Consider the following 26951-nt stretch of genomic DNA (forward strand, 5'->3'; position numbering starts at 1 on the left):
CCATGGAGGCCAAGGACCAGAGGGAGAACCTTTCCCCAACTAGGGGGGAGGCCATGGAGGAGGAAGCACAAGGGGGAGAACCTCTCCTCCTCTCTTCCGGTGGCACCGGAGTTCCATCGGGAGGGGAATCATCGCCACGGTGATCGTCTTCATCAACATCACCATCATCATCACCATCCTCATCTCTTTTACGCGGTCCACTCTCCCGCACCCCGCTGTAATCCCTACTTGAACATGGTGCTTTATGCCACATATTATGATCCAATGATGTGTTGCCATCCTATGATGTTTTGAGTAGATATCCTTTGTCTTTTGGTTGATTGATGATCTAGATTGGCATGAGTTGTATGTTTTATTATTGGTGTTGTCCTATGGTGCTCTCCATGTCGCGCAAGCGTGAGGGACTCCCGATGTGGGGTGTTGCAATACGTTCATGATTCGCTTATAGTGGGTTGGTGTGTGACTGAAACACAAACCCGAGTAAGGGGGTTGTTGCGTATGGGAATAAAGAGGACTTGATGCTTTCATGCTATGGTTGGGTTTTACCTTAATGATCTTTAGTAGTTGCGGATGCTTGCTAGAGTTACAATCATAAGTGCATATGATCCAAGTAGAGAAAGTATGTTAGCTTATGCCTCTCCCTCATATGAAACTGCAATAGTGATCACCGGTCTTGTTAACGGTTGCCTAGGACAATTCCGCACACCGATCCACCATTATTCCACACTCGCTATTTATAATATTTAGTAATATATTCTAACTTTATGATAGCAGCACCTACTTTTATATTTTAGCTCCCCGATATCATATAAAGTTATCCTCTTCATGCCCACAACATAGTTTTATTTCTCGTTGCTAGTTGGAAGCAAACGTTCGGTGCATGTAGAGTCGTATCAGTGGCAGAGAGGGCTTGAGAGAATATTGATCTTACCTTTAGCTCCTTGTGGGTTTGACACTCCATACTTATCACTTCCACCTTTGGAAATTGCTACGATGATTCCCTGCACTTGGGGATTATCACAAAGTCAACTAGCTTAGTGTCATCTGCCGACTTAAACTTCAACAAGGGGTCGTGCTCTGTGGTTGGCTTCTTCAAAGACGTCATATCCATCGGGTCAACATTATCCTTGTAAAATTTCAATTCCTCTGTTGCACAAACAGACTCAGCATAAGCAACATCACCTTCTTCACACTCCAAGGCTATCTTGCGACTTCCATGTACCATGATAGTGCCCTTGTGACCCGGCATCTTAAGCTGCAAATAAACATAACAAGGCCTCGCCATGAATTTAGCGTAAGCCGGCTGCCCAAACAGGGCATGACAAGGGCTCTTGATTTTAACCACTTCGAAACTCAACGTCTCAGATCTCGAATCATACTCATCTCCAAGAGCAACCTCCAAAGATATTTTGCCGATCGGATATGACGACTTACTAGGCACCACACCGTGAAAAATAGTGTTTGACGGCTTAAGATTTTTATCGGTCAATCCAATGCGACGGAAAGTATCATAGTAAAGGAAATTGATGTTGCTGCCTCCATCCATGAGTACTTTAGTGAACTTGTACCCCCCCCCAACCTGAGGCGCCACCACCAACGCCAGGTGACCCGGGTTATCAACCCAGGGCGGGTGATCTTCACGGCTCCAGAGAATGGGGTGTTCAGACCATCACAAGTAACGGGAAATTGCCGGCTCAACCGCGTTTACTGCCCTTTTATGGAGCTTTTGATCCCGCTTACACAGACTCGTGGTGAAAACATGGTACTACCCACTATTCAACTGCTTCGGGTTACTTTGATAACCAGATTGTTGTTGTTGTTGATTCCCCTGACCAGACGGTTGATTATAACCACCCTAATTGCCTTGACCTTGAAAACCGGAATTTGAACCGCCTCCACCATAACCTGGACCACAAGAGCCGGAACCTGAGCCGCCGTCCATCCCATGATTGTTCTGGAAAAAATTTGACTTTCTGTACTCCTTCATAATGAAGCAATCCTTCCAAAGGTGAGCGGCCGGCTTCTCCCGTGTACCGTGCTTCGGGCAGGGCTGATTCATCAGTTCCTCAAGATTGAAATTTGGCCCTCCAAACCGAGGAGGTGGCTTTCCCTTGCGATGCTGACCATTATTTTGCGTATTGGTGTTAGCCAGAAAATCCAAATTACTATCAGCTTTGCGCTTACCATTGCCCTCCTGACTTGTCGGGTTATGCCGCTACCCCTTGGTGTTGCTGCTCTTCTTTCCCTTTCTCGGTTTTTCATCACCAGACTCGGGGTCCTTGGTACTATTAGAGTCAGCATACTTGACCAGGGCCGCCATTAGCTCCCCCATGCCACTGCAGTGGCGTTTGAGCCCCCCTAATTTCTGCTTAAGGGGTATGAAACGACAATTCTTCTCTAACATCAGAACTGTTGAACCGACATTGATGCGATCCGATGAGTGCAGGATAGCTGAGACCAGCGCACCCAATGGGTTGTTGACTCGCCCTCTTCTTGGACACAGGAGTCCAAATCCACAATCGACATAGGCTGCTTGCATGTGTCTTTAAAATTCTGGATAAAACAGGCTTTTAATTCGGGCCATGACCCGATGGAGTTGGCAGACAACCATTTCAACCAAGTATGAGCCGTCTCATCCAACATCATAGTGAAATACTTGGCACACGCAGCATCGCCAACATCCAGCAGCTCCATTGCCATCTCATAACTTTTGACCCAAGCTTCAGGAGGTTGATCTGCGGTGTAGTTAGGCACCTTATGAGGACCCTTGAAATCCTTTGGCAAACGCTCGTTACGCAGAGCCGGCACTAAACACGGCACACCCAAGGTTCTATAGGTCACGCCTACCTTGTCGGATAAGCCGAAGAATACTGATGAGCCGCTTGCTAAGCCGCCAGCTCGGCCTCCCGACGCGCTCTGCCCTGATCCACTAGAGTCTGAGCATTGGCACCACCGCGCGCCGGGTCATGTCCACGAGGCTGGTTATGGTGCTGTTCACTGCTTGAAACCGCCGGTGAGTCAATGTGCCTACTGTAACTCCGGCTTGGACGAGGGGTTGAGTGAATCCGCTCACGACTATAAGAGTAAGCCGCTTGCTGCTCCAATGATGTCTGAAGAAGTTCTCTGGCCCTCCGTGTTTCAATCACTGTTGGATACTCGCCTTCAACCGGTAGATCCTCCAATCGCGTTGCCGCAGCAATCATATTGTCCACAGGGTTAGAATAATGACCCGGCGGCGTTAAAACATGCTGAGATGGGGTATTATTCACACATGGAGAACCCATTATGTGCGGCTGAACCGACGCCCCAACCCCAAGCGCTTCAACTGTCCAGTTTACCACCGGTGAGTCACTGGTCCCTGCTCCAGGCATTTTGAAGAGGTTCCTTGGCTCATAAATCGGGGGTAGATGACTCCGGTGTCTCCTCCTCATGACCTCATTTGAAGCGTTCTGATCCAACGTGAGCCGGAAGGAGTCTGCTTGGATCCGTTGTGCCTGAGCATCCAAGACAGCCCATTCTGCAGCCATCCTAGCATTCTCAGCCGCCATCTCTTCCTTGGCTTGAGCTATCTCATCACGCAGCTTAGCCACATCCACCTTGTGATGTTCTTGGTTATCCGGGGTTACCTCCACCCCCATCAGAGTCGCCAAAGCCTACAACAATTCTGTGAGAACCTGAGCCGGTGGGACCACAGAGCCGCTAGCACCAGCCACCGCCGCAGCCATTGAACTGGAGGTCATAACCGCGGTGGTTGTTGAACCAAGCGTCGGTTATGTGCCGGCCATGAAAATCGCAACGCTGTTCGGCGGCTCGTAGGGGTCCGGAATACAGTCACCATCGGAACAGCCCCCAAGCCGACCGTCTTGCAGTTGATACAACGAATCAGTCTTGCCCATGCACGACTCACCATCAGAATAGATGATCGTCTCACCGCCAAACGCAGATCCTTCCTCAGATTCCGCCCCACGGATAAACCCAACGAAGGCGCGTTGCACGGCGGGCTGAGCTCAGGCGGGTCGTGCACGCTGAGTCGTCTCGATGATGTCGGTGCAGATGTCCGGCTCAGGGCCCGGTTCGCCGATCTTGCCGATGAAGACGTGGATTCCGCTGAAGGGGACCCGGTACCTGTACTCAATTGAGCTGGCCTCGGGGCCCCAGCCTGCATCGTCGATGTAGAGCTTGCCACGACGACTCTTGGTCATCCGGCCCACAGCGTATCCCTTGATCCCTTCGAAACTGCCCTGTAAGACGTCGAAACCACCGTGCGCTGGCCCCACGGTGGGCGCCAACTATCGTAGAATTGTCACGACAGATGTCCTAGCAGAAGGACTTAGTCGTGGAGCCATCGCAACTAGGTTAGCTTAAAGGAGTTAAACGGGACAAAGGACACAAGGAGTTTATACTGGTTCGGCCCCTTGCGGTGAAGGTAAAGGCTTAATCCAGTTGAGGTGGTATTGCTTATGTTTCGATTACCAGGGAGTGAATATGCTTGACCTAGCTTTCGATCTCTTGTTTCTTGTCCTCAACCGACGCCGAGTCATCCCTTTATATACACAGGTTGACGCCCGGCGGCTCACGGAGTCCCGACCGGCTTATACACAATGTATCCGGCTCGGTGACTAACTACGCGTGCCTTACAACACAAGTCATACATATATGGCGGTTCACCTCTGTGGGCGTCAAGCCGCCTTTGGGTCTTGGGCCTTCAGCAAGCCTGCTTCACGAACCGCCATCTTCCACATCCTCATGGGCCTTGTCATCATGGGCCGCCAGTGGCGTGACCCGGCCCCTCCTGGGCGGGTCATATTCAATAGTTATATCCCCAACAACATCGAAATCGGCCACGAATCTTCGGGCCCGACGACCCCTCGGCGCTCGATCTCCTTCGCCTCCTGCTTGACTGCGACGTGCTCGATCTCCTCCGGCTCCTCCGACCACTCCCTCTTCACGGGGAGAAGCCCCGCGCCGGAAGAGGAGGAGCTCGCGGCGTGGGAAGATCTCGCGGCGGAGGACGAGCCCGCGGCCGAGGTGGGCGTAAGCCCGTGCCGACGGTCGTACTCCTCTGTCTCGCGAAGAAGGAGGCTCAGCGGCGTCTCGAGGCCCTTGTTCGTCCACCTCCTCGCCGCACGCTTCCTCGCGCCATCCGAGCGGACACACCGCTCGCGCTCGGGGTCGCCGCCCCCGCCGGAGCTGCCACCGGAGTTGCGGCTGGAGGCGGAAGGGGCTCACCGGCGGCGAGAAATGTGAGGGGGAGTGGGGAATTGTGGCGAGACGCAGCGGCGGGGGGATAGGGTTTCGACCCATACCTGCCCCGCGAACCCGTAGATATACTGCTTTTGGGGGCCGGTTTGCGGGCCGCAGTAAAAATATTTACGGTCCGGGCGAGTATACATGCTCTGTTCTGGCTAGAAAACTGGACCGAGGCCATATACTAGCCGGAATTTTGCGGGTTCGCGACATATACAGGGTCTGCTAGAGTTGCTCTAAGCCCCTCTAAAAACCGGCAGAGCCCTCGAGCCACGCCTCTCTCCCTTGCCTTGTGGCAATGAGCATCATGTAGGCCGATTTCACCGAAAAATTGTTGTCTCACCAAATTCCATAGAAGTCCATCCACATTTTGCGTGACACCATGTTTTTCCTGGTAAGCATTCTGCATCTCAAACGGATCACTATATTTATGTGCAACAAGAAAGTACAGCTTATATCATGAGATTTCTTTTTAAAAAAGAAGGATTACCATCGGCATCTGCATCAGAGTGAGGCATGCAGCCCCTAGTTTATATCACGACTACTCCTAGAAAATATTGAGCCCACATGGCCACATGCAGGTATATATTCCCACCGGCGCAACGCAACCACACAACCAAGCATGCACACAAACACCTGAGTCCAATCAGCGCCTAATCAATTCATCACCCACTAAGCACACCTCCGTAAAGGTCAGTGCCTAGCTTCTTTAATCCCGTCGTCTCCACCAACATACCTACTTGTAATACCAATCGATCGTCCAACCAGCTGACGGCAGGAAAAAGAAAAGACGGAATCCTCCCGATGGATCGAAAACCAAGGAGGAAATCGACTTCTCCACCGAGATAAGCAAAGCATATGCTCGGGGCAGCAGCTGGCTATCCTTTTTATCGCCTTTAGGGCTCACCAAGGTTTATCGATCGATCGCCCGGAACTCCACCGATGAATAAACGGCGCCGATCGATGGGTGCGCGATGACTCACGCGATCGCGAGGCTTGACAAGCTGTTGTTGTCGCCGGGATAAGCACTTAAGCAGACCGGCCGGCCGGCCCCAGCCAGGATCGCCTCCACGATCGACATGCTGCATCGAAACGCACAGTGAAAAGTGGCGCTCGATCTTCGATCTTTTTATGGTTGGTCGTTGGGCAGATGGGAGACCAACCACCGGGTCTACAGTGAGAAGAGATCAAAGATAGATAATTTAATACTGCTATCTTCTGACGTGAAGTCGCCATGAATATATGAATATACGTGGTGTGCTGTGTCATGGCCGTCAGGTCGATCGAAGCGATCAGGCGTAGTAAGTAAATATCGTGTCGCCAGTAATGTAACCAGCATCCATGATTTTTGTTACACGCTTGGATGGACGCATGGATGATTGCGCGCGCACGTGTGGATCGATGGCTCGCCGTTCTACTGTATGTAATCTTGTCTAGAGAAAGAATCTAGCTTAATTACAGTGTTCGTCCGAGGGGAGACATGCAAGCTCTGCTGTGTTGACTGGAACCTTGCAGTGCTTGTACCAGTGGAGACATGCAGGCCACTTGTCCGGGAGATAAGTTAGGTGCGATGCGATGAACAGGAAACGCATGCGACCATGCAGATACAAGTAGCTAGCTAGTGTTGATTTTGGGATTGATTCCAAGAGCCGGGAGATATATGTTCTCCAATAATTGAGATGTATATTCCAGTTCCGTAGCCAACTTGGAGCCCCAACTTGTGTCTCCACAAGATATATATCGTGATTATCCGAAGCTAGTGACGCATTAATGATACTTCCTCTATCCGAAAAATTTTGTCTCTCAAATGGATGTATCTAGCATCAATGAGACAAGCTTTTTTTTATAGAAAAAAAAGTTGTATCCCCGGCCTCTGCATTTGGATGATGCATGCAGCCATATTATTAATTATTCATAAAGACGCTCCTTCCACTACCGAAGCGGAGTACGGTGCCATGGCACACTACTAGATAGATTGTATGGCTCCGTTGGTGACTTTCTGATCGCGAGTTTCATTTGAAAAACCCCAACGCCATTCATCTTGCGTCAAATCCGGTCTTTCATGCAAGAGTTTCATTTTTGGCCGCTACTACGTTCGTCGAAAACTTCTTGATGGCACCATCATCTCATTACCTTTTTTTCCCTTCGACTTCGGCTATCACCAATGCCCCACCATGCTGAATAGGCGTAACAAAGCTACCTGAAAAAGGCAAGGTGCACCTTAGATTGAAATCGACAAATTGCGTTTTGCTAGATGGATTCTTTAGAAAGATTCCTGGATAAAGTTCAGTATAATATTTAGTTAGAATCTAAATAAAGGCGCATACGTGGGCAGGCAAGGGACCCCACTACTTCTTCATTCGGGGAGGGGGGGGGGCTAGCCTCATGACTTCCCACTGGGCAAGGGGTGCACCTAACCCACCTACTCACTCATCAATTATGGTGTTCAGCTGACTTGCACAGAAAGACCCCTATTATTTAGTAATTTGGCGCCCCATCTTTACATTGACTGTTGTCAACTAATCTTTCCAATGTTCAATTCTACTCTATGTTAGAACATTTCTGTGAATGTTGTTTCAATCTAAGTGGTCCTATTCTCTGTCCCGTGCTAGGAAGCATTACTCTTCTTTTCATTCCAAGACCGATACGGTTGATTGGTCTGTGCGTTTCTCTTATTACTTTTTTGTATCCCCCTGTTCCTCGGATACAATTCGATCCTTCTACGGCCAAATCTCAATTTGTGGAAAGCCTTCGATGGCTTCCTTATGAAAACATCCATTTGTATATGGGTATAGACGGTCTTTCATTATTCTTCGTGATATTGACCACATTTCTGATCCCTATTTGCATTTCAGTGGGTTGGTCTCGTATGAGAAGTTTTGGGAAATAGTATATTACAGCATTTCTAATTCGTGAATTTCTAATGATCATCGTGTCCTGCATGCTGGATCCTCTACTATTCTATGTTCTTTCCAAAAGCATGCCAATCCCTATGTTGTGCGGAGATGAGCATCTTCTATTCGCTGGGATCAAGCTTTTCCTCTGCAGGGGCCTTGTGCAGTAAACCCTCTACGGCCGGTCCCCCGTCGTCGTAAAGTAGTAAAGGTCCCCGCGAAGCTTTCGGGAAGAGGGGTAGTCTTGTGCGTAAGCATAGCATTTCTGGTCGAACCACCGAACCACACATCTTTTTTTGGTGGGAGGGTACTCCGAGTAGTGGGTACCTCGTAGGACCTCGACCCGCCTACTCAGGTCTTGTATGGATATGCAGGAAGGGGTGCTCCTAGGTGTGTGTAGGGGGTGTGTTTGTTCGCGAGAATGAATTCCTCGTCAAGTCAGGGGGGGTGTGGACACACTTGCGCGAATTCGGGTAACGGCTACAAGGGATAAAAATAAAGGAAACTGTACCCGACCAGGGATGGACGTAAACTCGTAAGCTACCGAGGGTAGGGATAATTGTCAGGTCTTATTTAAAAAAAAAGCCGCCCCGCCACTGCAGGCAGGTTAGTTCCTCTGTCGTTGCCGGAGAGTTCTTGGCGAAGAGACCTTAGGATAAGTTGCTAAAACAAACGGAGGGGAGGATCGACCCGTTCAGTAGAATTCCGAAGAAAGACTGTTGGCAGCAGGTGGAGACATTTCTTTGGCCCCCTTCCAAATAAATGCGGGCAGGGTAGAGCTCGGCAGGGGGTTCGAGAATAGGGTAGGGTTTTTGACGGTCGGGTCCCCTACCACTAGTCCGGCTAGCCTTCTTTCGGGCAGGAAGCAGGCCTAAACGACGGGCGGGCATCTCCCGCTACGCAAGCAGCATTGTTCGCCACCACCCGAGAAGCAAAAGATTCGAGAGTCAAGGCGGAAAAGACAAGCATAGTGGTCTAATGACAAGGGCCGACGACGGAAGCTCGGGACGGAGCCGTATGATGCGGAAGTCTCACGTACGGTTCCCTGAGAAGGGAGTGGCTACCCACTGGAGCTTCGACCAACTACCACCGGTCAATTCCGCTTTGGGGCCACCCCTGACTCTACCATCATTATAGGGGTATGGGGTTCGAGACAAAGAAAGATCAAGGCAGCATATCAGTTTTTCCTATATACTTTACTGGGATCCGTTTTTATGCTATTAGCTATTCTGTTGATTCTTCTCCAAACAGGAACCACCGATTTACAAATTTTATTAACCACTGAATTTAGTGAGCGGCGCCAAATCCTTCTATGGATTGCTTTTTTCGCCTCTTTTGCCGTCAAAGTGCCTATGGGTACCAGTTCATATTTGGTTACCCGAAGCCCATGTAGAGGCACCTACGGCTGGATCCATCATCTTGGCTGGAATTCTTTTAAAATTTGGAACCTACGGGTTTTTAAGATTTTCAATACCCATGTTTCCCGAAGCAACACTTCGTTTCACTCCTTTCATTTATACTCTAAGCGCGATTGCTATAATATATACTTCCTTGACCACTTTAAGACAGATCGATCTTAAGAAGATCATTGCCTACTCTTCAGTAGCCCATATGAATTTGGTGACTATTGGTATGTTTAGTCGGACGGCGGCTGTTAGGTCACCTATTTACTTACTACAATTCAAGTTATAGGGCCCAAATAGGAACATTCTCAACCTGTAACTAAAAGTAACTAAACTAAAAAAAGGCTACTATTTGAGGCAAAGTAACTAAACTAATATCCTTGAATCAATAGAAAGGTATCAGAAAATTCATAAATCTTTCCAAATAGAGCACCTTCCAAAGCATACTTTCCCTCTAGAAATTATCAGTCAACTATATTGTCTACTCAGTATACCTAGTTCCTATAGGCATACTTTTCTTTATCATTGAAAGCTTAGACCTGGAATCAATGGCGATAATGCCATCCCCTTTCCTTCGATATAAAAGAATCATTCTGAGCGATTCCATAAGAAGCGACTCGCTTTTTCATCGGTTCCGGGGGAAGACCAAAGATCCTACGCAACCGGTCTGCCAGAAAAACTCAAAAGAGAAAGAGAGGTATGCACTGTGAAGGAAGCCCTCTGACCCACTCTTCCTTCCCCCTACCTACCCATAAGGTAAGTAGGGGCCTCGGCATCTCTATTTCCTGAGAATACTACTAAAACTACTTCGAGAAACCTACCAATTCGAGAAACAATACAAACCTACCAAAAAAACTAATTAATTACTAGCCTCCCCCCTTTTGGGTGGCTTATACTGCTTGTGCGAGTGAGAAATTATATTGCGGATATCCTGGGGTTCTATGATCTCAAGCAGAGGAAAGTGCCGGGGGAACGTGTGCACCATGAATAGGATCTCCCTAGGTTCAAGGAATGAAAGAAGTGAGTCTACCTTCCATTTTAAGCCAGGGAAAGACTGATATTCTGAGCACAAAATCCACCTTTTAAAGGTTTCTTTGTAATTGTCAGGCGGTCCCCCGCTCCGGAGGAGAAGCTTCTTCTATGGCTATGGACAAAAGGAGAAATAATCATGTTCATTATATTCCTCCTAGAATCCAAGGCATTTCGTCGGAATACATCCTGTCTTTTCACCTTTGTAGTCCTATGCATAGTGAGTACTATAGCCCCAATCATAGCTACTAATAAAATCAGACTAGAAACCAAAAACCAGACGGAATAGTAGGTATAAAGAAAATTGCCCAATGTTTCCAAATTAGTCCAACTTCGTACCTTTCCGGCATAAACCGTATATCTCAGAGAGGTCGTATTTCTGTGGGTTGGTAGTAATGGAATGGTTTCATTATCTAAAATGAAGAACATTTCCCACCAAAATATCAGTCCAATAATACCACTCACTGGTAAATAGCGCAATACTTCTTCGTGAATCTCCGCTATTTGAATATTGAACATCATAAACACGAATAGGAATGAAACGGCAATAGCTCCTATATGAACTACTGGGGAGATCATAGCGGAGAAGTTGAGACCTAACAAAATAAGTAACCAGAAGTGTCGCAAAAGACTAGGATGGAAAACAAAACGGAATGTACCGAATTTTTAGCACGTACAACCATCAAACCAGAGACCAAAGCAGGGCTCAACAAAATAGTAAGTATCATGGTACGTCATCCTCCCTTGAAATGGTACTTGAATGCTGGAGCAAGAAGACGCATTCAAGTCGATCTACCACAACCAGCACGGTTGTTCGTATTTCATTTTCTTCTTCCAAGCCGACGCTCTTCTTATAAAAGAAAGCACTCACTGAATTATTTACTGAATCTCGTCTTTCTCTCGGCGCCGAGAAATTTTGACATGTCCGGGTCGATCAAAGGTTCGGCTTGCTTCTCCCCCACCCTCGCCTATGAAATGGATAACCCTTGCTGCCATAGCAGCAGGATTTTAAGGGCTTCTGTTGAAGCTGGATAGGAGGAAGCCATGCATTCTTTCAAGAATCTCCAACCCCCCTTACCTTCTCTTTCTATTCTATAAAAAAGGCGAACATCTAATCTAGGCTCAGACGCCTTTCTATGAAGGCGAGCAGCCCAGCCCCCTTGTTGAAATTTGGATATTAAGGAAGCCGTATTTCACAATAGCAGCTCCGAGAAGCTGGGCTTAGGGTGCGCCTCCTGCGGTCGTTTCGGTGACTCAATTGGCTGGCTTCCCTCAGCTCAGACTGGTGTCGCCACCTCTCCCAGGACCGGAATGATTATCCCCGCCCGATGGGTCTACATTCATCCCTGAATGTCATCGGGTACTCTTCACCTCCCCGCCATTCTTGTAACCGTCACCTGTAATCCGCACAGGTGTGTCTGCACCCCCTAGAGTGGACGAGAAAGAAAGGATTTTTTTATTGGAGCAACCCCCCGGGTTCCAGACCCAGGAGTTCACTTTCCCGTATGAGCATTCGGTACATATATAAGTCAGTGGAAGAGTCAAATGGTCACCGCTACTGAGGATCTCCCCCCTTATCCTAGAATGGTCGTCTGAGGGTTCGCCGCGGTTCATTGCTGTGCTTACACACTAGGCTACCCTTCTCCGAAAGCTCCGCGGGACCACCTATCACTAGTCTTCGGCCGGAGGGGTTTATTGCACAAAAAGGCCGGGACGCGGGCTCCCGCAGAGGAAAGCCCAACGAATGTCAGATGCAAAGCCCCGCACCTCATTAAGATCATATTGGCATACTCTCCTAAAAAAAGAGCAGACCCCATTGAAGACGGGAGTGAGGTACAACAAGGCCATTTTCGTCCACCTTCTCACGGAGCCGTACATGGACGTTACCGCTCATACAGCTCCCAGCCAGCAAGCAGTTAGCTTTCCTCTAGAAGTCATGGAAGTGTGGATAAATCGATAGAAGGTTTTTATTTCTTAAAAAATCGCCCTAACCGTCCTCAATATGGACAGAGAGAGGTCTCGAGTTTTTTGGGGTCCTCGAGATCGCATTTTAGGTCGAGTAGAGACGCTAGGGAGTCTGTGTGCTTCCCTTGGCATTTCAAGATGGCCTCTATCGTCTTTTTGAGAGCCTCCCGTTTGCCCGTCAAGGGGCATTTGACATCCAGAGACAAAATCAGTCCCACACAAAACTGGGAATTTTCCCCAATGGACGTAACCAGCTCTGCTTTCGCGGTCTCAAAAGGAGAAGCCCCGAACGCTTGCAGTTGCTTTTTTCTCTTTACTCCTTCTAAGCGAGCCTCTAAAGACTCTACTCCTACTTTAAACTTATAGTCCGATTCTTCCAATTCTTTCGAAGACAAAGTAGAACTTCGTTTTGAGGAGTTTGACCCCCGTTAGCCGCCGTCCAGCCGGCGGCTACTCTGGGATGGTCGAGGTTTAGGCCAACAGAGGGGGCTTGCTCCCTTTCTTCTGGAACTAAGGAAGGACCTGCGGGTGGCGTTTCCGGTAAAGGGGGAATCTCAAGGAGGGTCTCCAGACCTTCGAAGTGCCCCACCACCAGGGTTGGCGTTGTGTCGACGACCCCCTCTGGCTCCGGGCTAGAGGTAATTTCGATGATCTCCCCGGCCCATTGTTCCTCGTCACCATCGCAATAACAATAAGGAGACGTGGTGACGTCATCATCCAGAAGGAAACAAGAAAACCCCAAAGCTACCGAATGGAATTCTACTTGTCGGGCTTGGATTCGTTTCGTTTATAAAAAAATCGAAATAATAAATAACCACCCATAAATAAAAGAGAAATTACGATAAAAAATCTAAAGTGAAGCCAATCGCTTATAAAAATAAACAAGTCTCCTTTTAAAAGGAACTGGCCAATTCACTTCGAAAAACTACGTTCTAACTTGAGCAGGAAAATTGGTGGCATTTGACATCTAAAGTTTCACCACCCCTACTACTGCCTGAAATCCTGCTTTGGTGAGCTTTCCCCAAGGTTACACCGAAGGTCTACCTCCTTTCATGCGCCCCTCACCTCCTCCATGAGGATGATCCACTGGATTCATTGCAACATCATGAACAATGGGGCATCTGCCTAAGTACCGACACCCCCACCATGCTTATAGCTCTATACCTACTAGACCTGTATTTGGTAAAGCTTTCTTTCTATATGCTAATTCTCATGCAGTTCATATTGTCGATATGAGTATAATTGCCTCGAGAAATAGATAAGAATTCCTTCCTTTACCGGTAAATGAATAGGAATCAGGTTAATAAAACCGGAACTGTTTCCGCCTTCCTCTCGAACTGAGCTATTTCTCTGAAATATACAGTTTCACATCATTACAGGAAATCCTATAAATGTGTATTACCACCCGGTATGGAGCCATCGTCGTCTTCGGCGTAGCGTGAAGACCTTCCCACGGTCTTCGAGTCGTTCTTGACTGGCTAGCAAGCACCAGTGGAATTTAACTGCCTTGTGGTCGGGACACCACCTTCTTCTCTAGAATCACACAAGTGGTACCGCTCCCCACGGTAAGGAGAAAGACCCTAAGGTATAAACGTAGAGCCATAGTCCACAAGATAGTATTTCCTCGGTGATGATAGTGGCCATTTTCCGGTTCAGTGGTTGTATCCAGAAAGATTCTAGAGTCATTTGCCGTACCGTCCCAACCAACCATCACATATGTGAAACTCATGTGAAAATAAAAAGCACACAAACTCTTCTATGTTGGCGAAGTGATAACTAAACTAATATTAAAATTATCAGTCCGAATACCATGTGATATCCATGCCTGAATAAACAATGTGTTTCCTCTCAACTAAACACTTAAAAAATTGGATCCAGTAGGGTTCAATAGAGGTATGGTATCGGCAACCTTTTAGGGAGCGAGATTCTTTGGAATAAGATAGCTACCCAGAGCTTGCGACGTACCTACCCCCTGGGCATAGATAGAATTAGGTAAGATAAAAATCGATTGGAAAGTCCTAAATTAGACCAATTCAATTCCGTCTGCTAGAATAAGAAAAAAGTGCTTCTGAATTTCTCTCATCCTTTATAATGAGAATTTCTCTTTGTTCAGTAATAACTTAATATTGCAATAAAACACTCTTGCTTGGAAGGTATGGTAAAGGTAAACTGTTTCTATTTTTTCATATAAAAAATAGAGTGCTAAAGGGGTCATTCAGAAGTGAGTGAAGGGGCAAAGCTCATTTCTTTCATTCAGGAATGGACACTGGACCGGAATGAAATGTGGGAATATCGGGATTGGCAGATTTTTTATATTGAAATAAAAAAACTCAACACGGCTAGTGAATTCAAATTAGAGTCACTTGTGGACTTCTTCAAATTGTTGTAGTGTAGTATTGTGGTTTTTCAGTAAAGACCCCGACCTATAAATATTCACAGCCCGGCTCATACGGGCGGACAATATTCACCCAAAGCCCAGTTGCGACCGCAATGCTGTTCTTGAAGGACCTTACCTTAGAGCAAAAAAAAGGGAATAGAAGTTAGGAAGACTACTGACATAGGGCGGCGGGTGAGCTCAACCTCGAACCAAACAAACAACGGATTGAGCAACTAGCGCGAAAGCCGTTGCGCGTTAGCGCATCCGTTTTCTTGCTCCATCGTTATTAGTTTCTATTCTATCCCTGCACGAACCTCGGTCCAATCAATTTGTTTGGAATTGGGGTAAGGACCGGTTAGAACTCCCATTTCCCGATCGGAGGTTTGAGCTGCTATGGCAAGCTTTTTTCCGAATAGTAGGTATGGGGAACCCACCGTACCAACACAATTGGCTGGTGTTGCTGATACCGGACCTGTTATAACCCCGATTGGAAGGGCAGGCCAGTCTGAGGCTCTGGGGATGCGAGGCCATTGAAAGCGAGTATCCCATATTCTATGATAGATATAGAGCATTAATTGTAGTTTTCACCCCACCTTAACGACCGAGCGAGGGATGAAATCTTTCGACGACTAGGGAGGCGTCACCCGAGGCCGATTCTAGTGGATCACTATAGAATCTTCTAGAAGCAGGTTCTCCGGGCACTACGGTAGGACGTGGATCGATCATGACGAGAATGGACTTCTCCGTCATGTAATGGTTTAGAAGAGTCACGGTCCTGTTCCCCGCCGGGCTTTCTCCCTTTTCGACTAGATGAAGGAGATATTCATTCCATTCAGGCAGGGGAGGAAGGGAGGTGTCGGCTTGACCCTGTCTTCTCTCTTGGTTGGGTCGGAGGCTAAGTTTCTCATTCAATGGTGAGGCGTTCATAGAAAGCAAGGCCTCGCCCAACGAATGGCGGATTTGGTTTGGATGGGGTCTTGCTTGGACGCTGGGGAGATCCATAGATCTGGATAGAGTCTTTCTCGCTCAGTAAAGAAGAGTACGCGCGCTACGCTTACGCAGTGGTTCTTCGGGCAACCAACCCGGCACATCCAATTCCGATCAACAACTTGGAGGTATGGCTGAGTGGCTTAAGGCATTGGTTTGCTAAATCGACATACAAGAAGATTGTATCATGGGTTCGAATCCCATTTCCTCCTGCACGGGAGTAGAACGGGCGGGCAAAATTACGTCAGAGAAAGAACCTCAGATTGATGGAGTACGCCGTCGGACAGAATAGCTTCTTAGTGACTAGGAGCGGAGTGCCCCTTGAGGGAGTCCTGGATTAGGGGGTCCTCGGACAGCCGGACTATATCCTTTGGCCGGACTGTCGGACTATGAAGATATAAGATTGAAGACATCGACCCGTGTCCGGATGAGTCTCTCCTTGGCGTGGAAGGCAAGCTTGGCAATACAGATATGTAGATCTCCTCCCTTGTAACCGACTCTGTGTAACCCTAGCCCCCTCCGGTGTCTATATAAACCGGAGGGTTTAGTCCATAGGACAACAAAAATCATACCGTAGGCTAGCTTCTAGGGTTTAGCCTCTACGATCTCATGGTAGATCAACTCTTGTAATACTCATATCATCAAGATCAATCAAGCAGGAAGTAGGGTATTACCTCCATCGAGAGGGCCCGAACCTGGGTAAACATTGTGTCCCCCGCCTCCTGTTACCATCCGCCTTAGACGCACAGTTCGGGACCCCCTACCCGAGATCCGCTAGTTTTGACACCGACATTGGTACTTTCATTGAGAGTTCTATTGTGCCGTCACCGTTAGGCTTGATGGCTCCTTCGATCATCGGCAACGATGCGATCCTAGGTGAGGTTTTCCTCCCCGGACAGATCTTCTTGTTCGGCGGCTTCGTACTGCGGGCTAACTCGCTTGGCCATCTGGAGCAGATCAATAGCTACGCCCCTGGCCATCAGGTCAGGTTTGGAAACTCGAACTATACTTCCGGCATCCGCGGAGACTCGATCTTCGACGGATTCGAGCCCATGTCAGGTGCGTCGCACAATCACGACCAGCATGATTCAGCCCTGCCGTCGGACTGTGTTCGGGAGATCACACCTGCAACTACCCTGGCGCTCAATCTGGAACAAATCGCGCCATCTGTGGACGGGTGGATGGACCCCGCCATGGAGGCTGCACACTCAGTGGTGATAGCGCCGAATACTGACTGCACCTCCTACGAGACCCGTGTTGCCGAACCGTTGGATTCGTCCCCGGCCACGGACTCCGAGCCGCTTGTGTCCGTGCCCATCGAATCTGATTGGGTGCTGATCATGGAGTTTACCTCTGTGGATATCTTTCAGCACTCGCCTTTTGGCGATGTGCTAAATTCATTAAGGTCTCTCTCCCTGTTAGGAGACCCTTGGCCGAACTATGTCCGGCTAGAATGGGATACGGACGACGAAGAAATTTGCGACCCACCCACCACCCACTTAGTAGCCACTGTCGACGATTTAACCGACATGCTCGATTTCGACTCCGGAGACATCAACGGCATGGACGACGATGCAGGAGAGAAACAGGAACCGTCGCCCACAGGGCGCTAGACAGCCACTTCATCACATGACATATACATGGTGGATACACCCAAAAAAACAATGACGAGGAACGGAAGGATGCAGCGAAGGATAGCTCCCTCGAGAAGCAAACAAAGCGTCGGCGTAGGTGCCGCTCCAAACTGCCTCGGCAAAAATAGCGATAACAATGCAAGAGAAAATAACACCCCAGTCGACTCCAGAGGAAACGACGACCACATTGACCCAGCGGCAGAGCAGGATGAACCAGCAAACGGCGAACATAGTACGGATCCGTTGTCCGAACACGGCGACGCCGAGGATAAAGCTCATCAACCTCCCTCTAGAGAGGAAAACAGTCCGGACGAAGATGCACACATCATCCCGGAAAGGCACTTGGAACAAGAGAACCTCCGCAGAAGGCTTATTGCCACCGCGAGGAGTCTGAAGAAGCAGAAGCAAAGGCTTAAGGCCGTGCAGAATACGCTCAAAAGTAGATGAAACAAAGTGCTAGCCAATGAAGAAAAGTATGGTGGTAGCTACCACACAAAGAGCTATCCAAAGCGCAAACTATTGCCTGAATTTGATGATGAGGCCTTAGAGCCCACACAGCCGAAAAATAAAACGGCCGACCGGTCGGATCAACCACCTTGTGGCCGCAATAGAGCGGCTAACAAAGCCGCACATAAGTCAGCACACGCTTCACGTGAGGACTTGCATCAAAAGACTGGCGCGACCAGATCCATCTACGGATCAAGGAAACGCGCTCCAGCGCACAACCAAAACCGAACACTACAACCGTCAAAACGCCACAACACATCCAAATACAGGGGTGCCGCACACCCCCTATGTTTCACCGATGAGGTGCTAGACCACGAATTTCCAGAAGGATTCAAACCAGTGAACATAGAGGCGTACGACGGAACCACAGACCCTAGGGTCTGGATTGAGGACTTTATCCTCCATATCCATATGGCTCACGGAGACGATCTCCACGCCATCAAATACTTGCCCCTCAAGCTGAAAGGACCGGCTCGGCACTGGCTGAAAAGCCTCCCCGAAAACTCAATTGGAAGTTGGGACTTGGGAGGAGCTTGAGGATGCTTTTCGCGCTAATATTCAAGGGACCTATGTCCGACCTCCGGATGCAGACGATTTAAGTCATATAATTCAACAGCCCGGAGAGTCAGCCCGAAAGCTTTGGAATAGATTTCTCACTAAGAAGAACCAAATCGTCGACTGCCCGGACGCCGAAGCCTTAGCAGCTTTCAAACATAGCGTCCGAGACGAATGACTCGCCAGACACCTCGGCCAAGAAAAACCGAGAACAATGGCAGCCCTGACAAGCCTCATGACCCGCTTTTGTGTGGGCGAAGACAGCTGGCTAGCCGATAGTAGCACCAGCGACCCAGGCACATCCGAAGTCAGGGATGGCAATGGAAAACCACGACGCAGTAAAAGCAAGCGTTGAAATAAAGAAGACAGCCCAGATAACACGACAGTAAACGCCGGATTCAGGGGCTCTCAACCGGGTCAGCGGAAAAAGCCTTTCAAAGGCAGCAGAGATGGACCGTCCAGCCTAAACAAGATTCTAGACAAACTATGTCAGATTCATGGCACCCCCGATAAACCTGCAAATCACACCCATAGAGAATGCTGGGTCTTCAAGCAGGCCGGTAAGCTAAACATCAAACACAAGGGGAGGGAGACACCAAGTGAAGACGAGGACGAGCCTCGCCAGCAAAGCACTGGGGGACAGAAAAAATTACCACCAGAGGTCAAAACAGTGAACATGATCCACATGACGAAGAGGAGAAGCAAACATGCACTCCGAGACACACGCGCCGTAGAGCCCGTCACCCCTAAGTTCAACCCCTGGTTGGCCTGCCCGATCACTTTTGATCGCAGGGATCACCTGACATGCATCCGGCACGAAGGATTGGCTACCTTGATGTTAGACCCAATAATAAATGGATACCATCTCACATGAGTCCTTATGGACGGGTGCAGTAGTCTTAACCTGATATATCAGGACACAGTCCGCAAAATGGGGATAGACCTGACAAAAATCAGCCACAGTAATACGACCTTCAAGGGAGTAATACAAGGCCCAGAGGCCTGCTGCACGGGCTCTCTAATACTAGAGGTTGTATTCGGTTCTCCCGACAACATCCGAAGCGAAAAGTTAAACTTCGACATCGCTCCATTCCGAAGTGGCTATCAAGCACTACTCGGAAGAGCGGCTTTTGCTCGTTTTAACGCAGCACCGCATTACGCTTCTCTCAAGCTTAAGATGCCTGGTCCACGTGGCATCATCACAATTAGCGGAAATATTGAACATTCCTTACGCGCAGTAGAATGTGCGACGGCTTTAACAGCCGAACACTAAACGTCCCCTCCAACCAGAATAAATGATCGGTCGTCAAGACCGTGGACACGGCTAGACAAGTCCGGCGCATTAGTAGCTATAACAGCTTAGATAAACCCGAGATTGGTTTGATGGTCATACCCCCATAGACGGTACCAGGGGCTTCCCGCGTGTAAACAGGGCTAGTTCGGCTCAACTTTACTTCTCTTGAATTTTAATGGTTTACTAAGAATAACTAATTTTTTGCACGACAACTTTCACCTAAGTTCTTCTCTTTTACAGATGATTATCGTGACACACCCTTCCAGGATACGGCACAACGGAGACACAGGCGCAGACGTGCAGCAGGGACCCGCTCAAAGGTTTCTTTTTAGATTAAGACCCTATGTAAACCTTTTTTATTGTCTCTTGTTGTTCACATCCTTCAGATACTCAGTACAATCGAGAAGGATGCTGACGTTATTGGCATTTCGCCACGTCAGAACAATGCACATACCTAGACACTCGGGGTTCATTATCAAGGGCATTGCTCAGCCCGGCATATGTTATAAAAGACCGAATGCCTTAGGGAGTGTTCGGCGTCGCGAGTTTGGCCTTATATGCATTAGCTCCGAATCATGTCTTTGGTCAAATGTTGGGTTTGGCCGGCTCCCGTGTTTTGCTACCTTATGTTCCGCTCTATCGGCTAAGGTGGCACCGGGAGAACTACTGCAATTGTGCCCTGGTTCATCCGGATGACCACCTCAGTAGAGAAAGCCGAAAACTGACTATCATGATAAAGCGCGAGACTGGTCAACCACTTAATGACTTAGCGGAATCTTCGGGATTCCTCTGCATTAACGAAGGGCCGTTTCCCGGTCATGTATGTACGCACCCCATATTCGGACGAGCGCGGAGGTACCAGGGCCTATATAGTAGTCCCACCGTAAAACTCCTATGGCTAAGTGAAAGTGTTAAAGCAATATAGTCTGATTGCCTCGTTCGCTGCGCTATCACCTCCTTAATGGACCAAGACGTTGGATCAAGTATGAATATGCGTCTTTTGCGAACACCCCCGAATTATATGCGTGGGGGCTGAAGCCGACGACTGCAAACTTTCAGGTTATATACATATATACATAAACGGCCGCACCGGAGGCATCATAATACTTTCAGGAAAAAGTATAAACGCAGCCTTTATAATTTAATAAACATTGTTCTTACAATGGGAATACATGTCACTAGAACATAATATTCTTCGAGCACTGAGCCTCTATTAAATGAGCACCTTCAAGGACTTCTTCAAAGTAGTGCTCGACCGATACTCGGCCCATGGCCGAACTCTGGCTTGCAATAGTTGTGGCCTCCTTCTCTGCCCAGTATGTCTTGACACGGGCAAGAGCCATCCGCGCACCCTCTATGCATGCCGACCTCTTCATAGCGTCGACGCCCGGCACAGCACCAAGGAACTATTGCACTAAACTAAAATAACTGTTCGGCCTTGGCCCTTCAGGCCACAGATGATCCACAACAGACCTCATGGCAAGCCCGGACAACCTATGGAGCTCGGCCCACTCGGCCATTCGCTCATTCAACAGCAGTGGACGCACTGGAACATTGAACTGTGACCAGAACAGCTTTTCCACTTCACGATCTTTTTGATCTTTGAAATACTCGGCCGCATCAGCAGCACTCGCTGCCAAATCCACGTATGCCTCTGCAGAACTCCATAGTTGATCAAGAGGGGCATACTTAGGATCTCTGAACTTCGTCCGCAACAAAAAGGGCTTCCCAGCCGCAATATCCCGGGCTTGACGCAGGTCCTCCTTCGCCGCTCTGATTTTAGAGCGGGCATCCTTGGCCTTCTCCAGGTCCGTCATCTTCGTTCGATTTTCCTTTTCAAGAAGCTCTTAATGGTCGGCAGCATCCTTCAATTCAACAGCCATCTTGGCTATTTTATCCTTGCTTTGGCAATGCGCAGCCTGTTCGGCTCTCAGCTCTTCGACCGCCTTTAGAGCGACCACATCAATCTTCCTGGCTTGTTCCTTGGTACGGGCAAGTTCCGCCCGAAGGGTCGCCACGGCGGCAGCCCCATCTGCAGTCACAACATATTAAAGATACTAGCATCATGCTCCTCTTACTATGTGTTGATCACCGGAGAAATCACATACCCTGTACCTCGTCGAGCCGCTTGTTTACAAGCACGATGTCGGCATCTGCCGCATCAAGTTGCCGCTTCAGCTCGGCAAACTCACCAGTCCGGCTAGCCACCGGACCTTCCGCCACCTGCACATGAAGGCGGCATGATTACTACCTGGGACTATGATCCTCTGATTGCCGCCGTTTTCGACAGCAACCAGAGCCTCAGGGGCTACTATCTGCATATGGCACACCTAGCGTGTGCGGTACCATCAAAAACATATACTACTTTGCGTACCTCAAGACCCCTCAGCAGGCTCATAAAAGCTTCATGCAGCCCGCTTTCGGCGGATGAAATCCTCTCAACCACCGTACCCATTAGCGTACGATGCGCTTCTGAGATAGCCGCTTGCTCCAGAAGATCCTTCAGTGCGTCGGGTCGCGCACCGGACGGTCTCGACCTCTTTCTATTGCTCTCCTTAGGAGCCGAATACTCCGGACTTCGGGTGGCCGAAGGATTACCCTCTGGCCTTGGCGGATCAGGAGAAATCCTCCGTGACGACACCTCAGGGTCGCCCGCCTCATGAGGTGGGGAGGCATGGGGAGGTGTTCCGCTCTCCATCATCTCCGGAAGAAGATCCCCCGAAGACGAACTCTGTCGAGAAGGTCTATGATCCGAACTACAAGATATATGCTTCGGTCATTGTCCTTAGAAGTAAAGCAGGATATTTTTACTATTAAGTACTCTTTGTTTACTTACACCTCGGTGGAGGGCTGATCCCCTTGCGGGCACTGTACGGCAAGGGTACCCTCCGGGGTAGGACCCTCCGACAAAGGATTCTTCCCTCGCTTGGAGACCATTACTTCCAAGTCTTCAGAGGCGGTCCTCTTCCTTCCCTGGGGAGAGGGAATTTTAGATTCTTCCTCCCGGTTATCCTCCTTCGAGGAGGCATCGATTCCCCCGGTCTGGATGAATAGTAAGCGAGGCTCACTCTCGGCCTCTTTGTTCCTCCCTTTACCTTCCCCTGATGGCGCTTGATAAGGCGCAAGCTCAAGCATCCTGGCTAGTACAGGATCCGGTGAGCCCTCGGGAAGGGGGGCCGGACACCTGATCATCTTCGCCTTTTTTATCCAGTCTTGGTCAAAAGGCGACTTTTCAGGATGATGTTGTGATAAATTAAAAGACAACGTGTTCGGCCATGGGACTACTTACTTGGGTATCTGGACGATTGCAGCTCAGACCCGCATCCTCGGTGGTGTCCGTACACCTTATTTTTGGTCCGAAGAACAATTTGTACATCTCTTCGAGCGTCATGCCGAGGAAGTGCTGAATAGCTCGCGGTCCTTCCGGGTTGAACTCCCATATACGGAGGGGTCGACATTTTCAAGGTGGGACTCGACGAACTAGCATGACTTGCATTACCGTGACCAGGCTGACATCTCTCTCGAGGAGATCTCGGATGCGACTCTGCAATGTCGGCACATCATTTACTGGCCCCCAGTACAGCCCCTTGTTGATCCATGACGTCAGTTGTGGTGGGGGGCGAGCGAAAGGCAGGGGCGGCTACCCACTTGGTACCCCAGGGAGCTGTGATATAAAACCACTCCCGTTGCCATAAACTGGACACCTCCGGGAAGGAACCCTTTGGCCATGGAACATCGGCGCCTTTGCTTATTATGGCACCTCCGCACTCTGCATGTCGCCCCTCAATCATCTTAGGCTTCACATTGAAGGTCTTGAGCCATAAGCCGAAGTGTGGGGTAGTGCGGAGGAAGGCTTCACACACGACGATGAACGACGAGGTGTGAAGGATGGAATCCGGGGCCAGGTCATGGAAATCCAGCCCGTAATAGAACATGAGCCCCCTAACAAAGGGATCTAGAACAAGGCCTAGCCCTCGGAGGAGGTGAGAGATGAATACGAAGCTCTCGCCAGGTTCGGGAGTGGGAATGACCTGCCCTCGAGCAGGTAACCTATGCGAGATTTCGGCGGTCAAGTACCTAGCCTCTCTTAGCTTCTTGATGTCTTCCTCTGTGACAGAGGAGGGCATCCACCGACCTTGAAGGTTGGATCCGGACATGGTTGAAGGTCCGAAGCGCCTGACCTAAGCCTTGGGTGTTGAAACTCGAGGTGGGGGAAGGATTCGATCGAGTGCGAGAAGAAAAAGGACAGGCCTTGGCCTCTTTATAAAGATGGTGAATATCAAGCGTCCTCCTCATGGCCATTTGGGACTTGCCTAAAAACAAGGAGTCATACCAACGGGCACGATTGGGTTACCCAAATCCGTATTGATGAGAATCCCGTAATAAGGGGGACACGATCTCTGCTTCGACAAGACGTGCCAACAAAATCACCTCGCAAAACGTGCAGTGGCAGGCTGATTGAGAAAAACGGTTCAAATAACGATCAGGCCATGGTGTGATGTCACGTTATGAAAAGTCGTCAGCAGATTAGATTTGTGGAAATGTTATTCTCTCTACGGTGGTATGTGGAACTTGTTTTGCAGAGCCGGACACTATTCTTGTGTTCAAGATCTTCTATGGAGTATTCGGAGGAAGAACCCGCCTTGCAATGCCGAAGACAAATCTGCGCGCCGGACTCATTGTTATTGAAGCCTGGTTCAGGGGCTACTAAGGGAGTCCTGGATTAGGGGGTCCTCGAACAGCCGGACTATATCCTTTGGCCGGACTATTGGACTATGAAGATACAAGATTGAAGACTTCGACCCGTGTCCGGATGGGACTCTCCTTGGCGTGGAAGGCAAGCTTGGCAATACGGATATGTAGATCTCCTCCCTTGTAACCGACTCTGTCTAACCCTAGCCCCCTCCAGTGTCTATATAAACCGGAGGGTTTAGTCCATAGGACAACAACAATCATACCATAGGCTAGCTTCTAGGGTTTAGCCTCTACGATCTCGTGGTAGATCAACTCTTGTAATACTCATATCATCAAGATCAATCAAGCAGGAAGTAGAGTATTACCTCCATCGAGAGGGCCCGAACCTGGGTAAACATTGTGTCCCCCGCCTCCTGTTACCATCCGCCTTAGACGCACAGTACGGGACCCCCTACCGAGATCCGCCGGTTTTGACACCGACACCCCTTTCTTGTTCTTGGTGACGTCTAGAGCGAAGAAGACCTTCACGAACGAGGGTCGTCCAGTCCCTGGCTGGCTCTCGGTTCTTGAGCAAGCTCCTCCACTGTAGGTAGGATGCTCATAGATGAAGAAAAGAGACTTTAGGCAAGTGGTTTTGGTAGCTCAGCTGGTTAGAGCAAAACAAGCAATTGAGCAACTAGTGTGAAAGCCGTTGCGCGTTAGCGCATCAGTTTTCTTGCTGGACTGCAAATCCTTTTGTTCTTGTTTCAGTGGGAAGAGCAAGGGGCATTACCCTTGAAATCCTTCAATGGTTCGAATCCACATCTGAGCGTCTTTTTTCGGTATGCCGCTCCGCGAGCAAGGAGCGCCGCGAGGAGAGCGAGAGAACGAAGTGGGCTTTGGTGATGTCAGAATTTGCACCTATTTGTATCTATTTAGTGATCAGTCTGCTATTTTCTTTGATTCCACTGGGTGTTACTTTTCCATTTGCTTACAATATTTGGACCTATCTAGAAAAATTGTCGGCCTACGAGTGTGGTCCCGATCCCTCCGGTGATGCCAGAAGTCGTTTCAATATTCGATTTTATCTGGTTCCTATTTTATTTGTTATCCCTGATCCGGAAGTCACCTTTTCTTTTCCTTGGGCAGTACCTCCTAGCAATATTGATCTGTTTGGATCTTGGTCCATAATGGCCTTTTTATTGATTTTGACGATTGGATCTCTCTATGAATGGAAAAGGGGTGCTTCGGATCGGGAGTAACCACTTTTGAAAGGGCAAAGGGGGGAAGGACATAGGAAAGAGGGATGCCTACAAAAAATCAATTGATTCAACATGGTAGAGAAGAAAAACGGCGCACGGACCGTACTCAAGCTTCGGATCAATGTCCCCAGAAGCATGGAGTATGCCTGCGTGTTTCGATGAGAAAACCGAAAAAACCTAATTCAGCTCTACGTAAGATAGCAAAAGTACGGTTGAGCAATCAACATGATATATTTGCTCACATTCCAGGCGAAGGTCATAATTCGCAGGAACATTCTATAGTCTTAGTCAGAGGAGGTAGAGTGAAAGATTTGCCAGGTGTGAAATCCCATCGTATTCGAGGAGTCAAGGATTTGCTGGGAATTCCGGATCGTAGAAAGGGAAGATCTAAATATGGTGCAGAAAGACCTAAATCGAAATGAATGGAAGATGCCTCTGGAACTTTTTGGTTCTTTTTTGGGGGCGATATGGAAGCAGCTAGCTCCCTTTCCCTTATTACGTTACCATTTCTCTCCGCTATTCTTCACTTAGAAGGGCTTGACTTACTTAACTTACCGCTTTCCCGAAACTAGCTAAAAAAGGGTCAGGTATACCTGCCTGATGAGATAGGGTTTTTTCTAAAGTGGGAGCTGCTGTCGGTATGGGCAATTTCCTAAGTTCTTTGATTGATTTCGTCCCCGAGTGCTACCAAAGTTCCTCTAATTACTCAGCCAGATATTTCCCTTGCCGTACTTTCCCGATAGCGGAATCGATAGATGTTACCACGGAGCAGTACCTAGCAACCTTCATTCCTACTTTTCCATCTTGCCTTTGCTACTTAAGAGAATGCCTTTGACCGAGCAGCTCTTCCACTCATTTTATTAGCAATCAAACCTCTTCCCTTCAACTCATACCGAAGGCTATGTCCCAGTAAGCATTTCCTCGATTTCCTTGTTTCCCACCTCTGACCTTCCGCTATGACATGACCAGTGCACTAATAAGGTAGGTATCTCTGAAAAGAAAGACCGTCCTCTTCCCTTTGTCAATAGAAGAACTCCAACCATGCTTTCTTGAAATAGCAGTTATTGTCTTCCTAGTCAGCTTTCAACGAGTGACTCTTGGTTGGGGGGCCAGGGGCCTACTA

At 48.8% G+C, this 26951-nt stretch overlaps 2 protein-coding genes and 3 pseudogenes across 2 annotated transcripts; 4 read left to right on the forward strand and 1 right to left on the reverse strand.

The window, feature by feature from the left end:
* The first annotated feature begins 7795 nt into the window (after positions 1–7795).
* On the forward strand, positions 7796–9833 carry LOC125519086 (annotated as a pseudogene).
* A 570-nt stretch (positions 9834–10403) lies between these two features.
* LOC125519087 lies at positions 10404–11355 on the reverse strand (annotated as a pseudogene).
* Positions 11356–11736: 381 nt separating this feature from the next.
* Positions 11737–12533, forward strand: LOC125524105 (annotated as a pseudogene).
* A 12887-nt stretch (positions 12534–25420) lies between these two features.
* Positions 25421–25828, forward strand: LOC125523200 (NADH-ubiquinone oxidoreductase chain 3-like). Its single transcript, XM_048688250.1, has one exon. It carries the CDS (start codon positions 25472–25474, stop codon positions 25826–25828), a length of 357 nt encoding a protein of 118 aa, XP_048544207.1. The 5' UTR covers positions 25421–25471.
* Positions 25750–26291, forward strand: LOC125523198 (ribosomal protein S12, mitochondrial-like). Its single transcript, XM_048688249.1, has one exon. It carries the CDS (start codon positions 25873–25875, stop codon positions 26248–26250), a length of 378 nt encoding a protein of 125 aa, XP_048544206.1. The 5' UTR covers positions 25750–25872; the 3' UTR covers positions 26251–26291.
* The last annotated feature ends 660 nt before the right edge of the window (positions 26292–26951 follow it).

Source organism: Triticum urartu, chromosome 7 (assembly GCF_003073215.2).
Source record: "Triticum urartu cultivar G1812 chromosome 7, Tu2.1, whole genome shotgun sequence".
NCBI classification, from domain to species: Eukaryota; Viridiplantae; Streptophyta; class Magnoliopsida; order Poales; family Poaceae; genus Triticum; species Triticum urartu.

What these genes read in the sequence shown, in the direction of transcription:
- LOC125523200 (XM_048688250.1), top strand. Translation starts at nt 25,472, where the DNA reads ATGTCAGAATTTGCACCTATTTGTATCTATTTAGTGATCAGTCTGCTA.
- LOC125523198 (XM_048688249.1), top strand. Translation starts at nt 25,873, where the DNA reads ATGCCTACAAAAAATCAATTGATTCAACATGGTAGAGAAGAAAAACGG.